The sequence below is a fragment of the Momordica charantia genome (genome assembly GCF_013281855.1).
Source record: "Momordica charantia cultivar OHB3-1 chromosome 8 unlocalized genomic scaffold, Mcharantia_2.0 BLBB01000008.1, whole genome shotgun sequence".
In the NCBI taxonomy this organism is placed as follows: Eukaryota; Viridiplantae; Streptophyta; class Magnoliopsida; order Cucurbitales; family Cucurbitaceae; genus Momordica; species Momordica charantia.
The window spans coordinates 12,674,637-12,680,411 of record NW_028275166.1 but is presented as its reverse complement, the minus strand read 5'-3'; the positions used below and the strand labels follow the sequence as shown (position 1 = coordinate 12,680,411).

At 34.4% G+C, this 5,775-nt stretch overlaps 1 protein-coding gene across 1 annotated transcript; it reads right to left on the bottom strand.

The window, feature by feature from the left end:
* Positions 1–1,655: 1,655 nt before the first annotated feature.
* Positions 1,656–4,766, bottom strand: LOC111018363 (zinc transporter-like protein). The gene has a single exon (XM_022294410.2). It carries the CDS (start codon positions 4,679–4,681, stop codon positions 2,060–2,062), a length of 2,622 nt encoding a protein of 873 aa, XP_022150102.2. The 5' UTR covers positions 4,682–4,766; the 3' UTR covers positions 1,656–2,059.
* Between the last annotated feature and the right edge of the window lie 1,009 nt (positions 4,767–5,775).

The window sequence follows — 5,775 nt, the reverse complement described above, 5'->3', positions numbered from 1 at the left end:
AATCTATACATTTCTATCAACATCAATATTTAAAATTTTAGATACGAAATTATATTTTTATCCCTACTAAATTTTTATATCTTAATTCCAATGTATTGACATTCTATAATTAAAGAATATTAATAGTATTAATAACAATTATTTTAAAATGAAAAAAAACTTATTTGTTAATTTAAATTATTTTTTATGAACTTTTTTATTTTTATAATTTATAGGGTTAGTGTTGAATTTTGACGATTCATTTATAAATATTGAAAATTTTTAATTTGTGATAGATTGATTGAACCACGAATAAGCCAGTTAGATAAAATTAAGCTGAACAAATAAAAATTAGTTTAAATTGTATTTTGTCTACTGATCGTATCAAAAAGTTTGAGACACCCACTTGTGTTTTATAACAGTGTAACGACAAAGACTTGTAGAATTAAAATTGAAATTTCAAGTTTTCTCAAAAAAAAAAAAAAAGAAAATTCAAGAAAGTAATCAATTTTTTTTCTTTAATTCAACTACTTTGAACACAACCATCAAAGTTTAGGTATCTTTTAACAACCATTTCGTTTTTTGTTAATTAAATCATAGGTTTTGTACCATTCATTGATAAGTTTTTTAACTCTCTAGAAATTATATTTGAATTTTTAATCAAATTTCAAAAAACAAAAACAAAATTGTCATTTTTTCTTTTTCTTTTTCCTATAAAATTTGGCGTAGATTTTGAAATGTTTATAAAAACTATATAATTAAAAAAGAGAACTTTGGAGGTAGTACATTTTTAGTAAAAAAAGGAGAAAAAAACACTCATCAAATGCTTCATCTAAAAAGTACTTTAAAATTCACTTCAATATTCATAGAATTTTAAAAATACTTTTAAATTAACCAAATATTATTATAAATTTGTAAGAGCACTCTGTGAAACGAAAATCTATTGAATTGCCAAAACTTTCCAAAATCATAATAGAAATCAAACCTACAACAATTACTAAAATATTATTTTCTTATTTATAGGTAATTACAAATAAATTAACTAAATAGTATAGTAATATCATTTTTAATTTTTTTTAATGAAATATTATTGTCAATAAATTTTAATTTATTACGTTGATAATAATATTTTTATGTTAACACTACTATTTATTTATTTTATTGGAGGATGGGGACCTTCCCTCTTAGAAGCCCCCTCTTGAGTGTGGGTTTATTTTAACACTTTATCATATATTAATAAATAATAAATAATAAAAATAAAATTATGTCAACTAAAAAAAGGTTAATATATCTTTTATTAGAAATAATCATCATTAATATAAAATATCTTGGTTATAATATTTAATAATAACAAATTCTATTTTAACAAATATATTGAAATTAAATAATTAATAAATTACATAAAATTTATATATATATATATAGTAAAAAATTTGTATATTGTTAATAGTGTAAATAAACAGATAAAAAGTAAGAGGACCACCGATTAATTAAAAAGTTACAAGTAAGACTTTAAGATGAGAGAGAGGGTTTTCTTGACTATTATTTATTTTTATTTGTTTAAGTACAACACCTCGAGGTTGGAGATTTGAAGTCAAAAGCTTTTGGTCAACGCCTTAGGTCGAGCTATGATCAACCTCACCTTGAAATTTCACAAGTAAATGGGGGCCTAAAAAGACTCGACACTAAATTATGATATATTTAAAGATAATTATTACCCTTTTGGGTTCATTCTTTACATCCTGCAAAATCAATCAATTACATTGAAACTAATCTAACATTTGAGTCAGTATAAGAATGTAGAACAAGGATCCAACAAAGAACCTCTCTGTGATTCAGCAATAGAAAGATGTAAGGCTAATCTCACAACTTAACATAAACTTATGACTCCTTCAACTTGGCAACCATCCAATTCACACTTCTCACATTACATTTGCAGAGCTAGAAGAGGAATGGATAATTTACTTACCTTCCGAGGCGTGACTTAAAGGAGTCATTATGAATACCAAGAGAAACCCGATCATCTGATAATCGCATGAGACGACGTAAGCCAATGTTAGAAAGAGGATTGTTGAGATAATTACCGGTTGTATTCCAGCTGCATCGTCAAGTCATTGATTCCAGCATCATGAAGTATGTGTTCAACCTTAGCCTTTATAGAAGCCTTGTCAGATTCTGTTGAAACATGAAGCCGGAGAGTTCCCACGACGTCGGTGTTGGTGAAACTCCAAATGTGCAGGTTCTGAATGCCATGGACTCCTCGTATCTCCATAATGTGGTTCATAGCCTCCTTCAGATCCTGCTCGTGTGCCCTAGGAACTCTTTGAAGCAAGATTTCTGCAGAGTTTCTAAGTAATGGAATAACTGAAGATATGATCATTATAGAAATAAATATGGAACAGGCTGGATCGGCAGCTAGCCATCCCTTGTACTTGATCAAAAGGGTCGATATAACGACGCCGACACTCCCCATGGTGTCGGCCAGAACATGTAAAAATATCCCTTCCATGTTGTGGTCAATGTGGTGATGGTGGTGCTTCTGTCGGGCCGTCCCCTCAACAGGCTGCCTTGAAGGGTGGCTGTGTGAACTTTCTAAAGAACTATGAGAAACAATTTTGGGCACATCGGCTTCAGCATGAGAAAGATGACCGTCTGAGTCATGTCGATGAGCATGGTCATGGTGGTCATGCTTGCAAGATTCGCCATGATGATGGTGGTGATCATGATGGTGAGAGTGCTCGTCGTGATGATCGTGATGGTGATCATGCTTGTGGCCATGATGCTGAGCATGGTCATGATGATCGGTGTGGTCGTGATGGTGATGATGATCACGGTCATGGCAGTTACTGAGGTGACCCTCGCTAGAAACATCAACATGGTCGCTGCAAGTAGGATTGTCATGTTCATGATGGCCAGTATGAACAGAAATTGAACTTTCATGGCAATCTTTTGTAATAGAGACAACATTCTCATGCTTCCCACAGCTTCCATGGTCATGCTTGACATGAGAGTGAGAGTGAGAATGAGAGTGTGAGCATGATCCCGATCCACCATGGGCATGATGATGCTCTTCATGAAAGAATATCAAACCAACCACATTCACAACCAGCCCTCCGATCGAAACCGTTAATAAGCTGTTAGTCGATATCTCCTGCGGCTCCAAGATTCGCTCAAACGACTCCAATACAATGAGCGCCCCGACCAAAACCAGGAAAACAGCATTAGCATATCCAGAAAGAATCTCAAATCTCCCCCGTCCATAGTTGAATTGGTTGTTCGCAGGCAAACGAGAAATATAAGAAGCATACAGTCCAATAGCCAAAGCAGCACAATCAAACAACATATGGCATGCATCTGAAATCAGCCCAAGACTATTGCTCATAAAACCAGAAACAAATTCAACAACCATATACCCAGTGTTGATCAAGAGGAAAAGCGCAATCTTCCGGGATTTCCGCTCACTCAGAATGTGATGAATAGGTCTCATAACCATTGTGGTAATCGAATCTGATGACTCTACCCCAAGCTCAAGATAGTTCAGGTAAACAGGATCTAAGTCTCTTACAGCCACAAACAGTAGTAATCCACAGAACAACAATCCCCACAGAGAGAGCTCAGGAAAATACAGCAACTCCAGAACAAGAGTACAAACAAAAGTGACGAGAAATTCACTCCTAAAATCGTTTGAACTGATTAGTTTGTCATCACTGTAATTTTCATTCAAAAGTACTCCAAAAACTACAGTGTTTGCAAGAGGCCATGCCAGATTTCCAAAGGAAACACTCTTTCCCTCCGCTTCAAACATAAGCATACTAATAATAGCAGGAACAAAAAGGATAATCGTCGTGAAGAACAGTGAAATCAATCTAACTCGTTTCTGACCCAATTGCTTAACAGTCCCCCAGTTCATCGAAATCCTCTCGTAACAACCCAAGAAACCAGATAGAAACGGAAGCAACATCGGCCAAACCCTCATACAATTCTCTCTTGGAAGCACAGAAAATCCATATTTATCAATGAATGAAGTTGCAAAGGGGAAGCAATCAATTCTGTCCCAACTGACAGACAACAAAAACAAGCCAAGAAACAGGGAGAAAAATCCACGAACCTCAGAAGACCGACTTCGAGCCCGATCACCGATGGCCATCTGATTCCGCCCCTCCGCCAAGAATCGAGCCGCCACATTCCCAGACAGCTCAGCGAGAATCAACGCCGCCGTACCACAGTACAACAGCGCTTGAAACCGAAGAAGGAAGACCACGGCGAGCAGAATTGACTTGGCGAGCAATGTTTTAAGCTGCGCATGCGAAATCGAAGAAAGAGAGAAAACGGCTCGGTTCTGCTTGGAACTGTGAAATTGGAAGCTGGAGGAAGAAGAATTGGCGAAGAGAGAGAAGGAGAGGGTGAGAAGAAAGGAGAGGAGAGAGACCAAGAAAGAGAAGGGGAAAAGGGAGAACGAAGGGGAAGAGCGGAGGAAGGGGAGGAGCGAATAGAGTGAACGGAGTGAAAAAAGAAGCAGAAAGAGGAAAGAAATGGAGGTCTTGTGGGAGGATTTGGGATAGAGGCGGCTCTTGGAGGGAGTGGGGGTCGGAGTTGAAGACGAGTAGGGAAAGAGAGGGAAAGACGGCCGAGAGGCGGAGGCGGCGCGCGGCGGAATTGAGAGACGGTGAGGCCTCTGATGGTGGTGGTGGTGGTCGGCCATGGATTCCGACCTCCGAGATCGATTTCCAGATCTCTATAATGCAAAGGGTAAAACGAAGACTCCTTTCAGAAACGAAGTCTCTTCTGATTTGAACAGTAACGAGCCCAATTTCTAAGGTGTGGAGCCCAACTGCCCGTCTGGCCCACCTAATTTCGATACGGCTAAATTACCAAAAAAATTTCACTGAAATTTGTCATTTCTTTAGAAAAAAAATACTCACGTCCTCCCGAAAGTTTCAAAAGTTTCAGTGCTATTATTGATTTTTCATAGGTATTTTCTTTTATTAAAATGAAATGATCGAAATTGTCAGAAGAACAATAAAAAACAAACGTTTAAATAATACGAGGACAAAAATTGAAAGTACAAGGATCAAAATATTCGTTTTGAAAACTCAAAAACCAAAATGAACCCTTCAAAATACAAGCACAAAAATAGTATTTAAACTTCTTAAAATTATTTGATAAAATGATGATGTAATATGAAAAAAAAATGTTTTAATTTGATGAAATAGGCATACTACTCATCCATAAAATTAGAAATTTACTCATTTTATGTAACTTATTATGTAGTAATTTACTAAACTTGAAAATTATTTGTTGTTGCTGTAAATTTGCACGTTAAAATATTGTTATACTAACAACTAATTTAAAATTCATATAGCATTGTTCTTTAATATTTAGTAATTTAAAGACTTAATTGAAAAAAATTCAATACGAAATTGAAACTTTTAAAATATTGGGGATTGAATTAAATAAATAGTCAGAGGTTAGGGACTAAAACATATTGACGGAGGCACTTACGCAAATAAAATATGTATTTTCAAATATAGCATAAAGTTTGAAATTTTATAAAAACAGCACACTATAAATTAGATTAAATTCAAATTCAAATCTAATATAAAACCTTTTAAAAAGTCATATTTGTACTACATTTAAAAATAAAAAATAAAAAAATTATGGTATTTTTTAGAATACGAAATTTCTTTATTTTATTTGGTTCAAGGTTTTCAATTATTACGGACAAATTTTCATTTTATTTTGATAAAAAAAAACTTTTTAGATTTTATTCACCTTTCTCAAAATTTTTTATTTGAT

Excerpts from the sequence above, each read along its gene's own strand:
- LOC111018363 (XM_022294410.2), bottom strand. The coding sequence starts at position 4,681 with ATGGCCGACCACCACCACCACCATCAGAGGCCTCACCGTCTCTCAATT.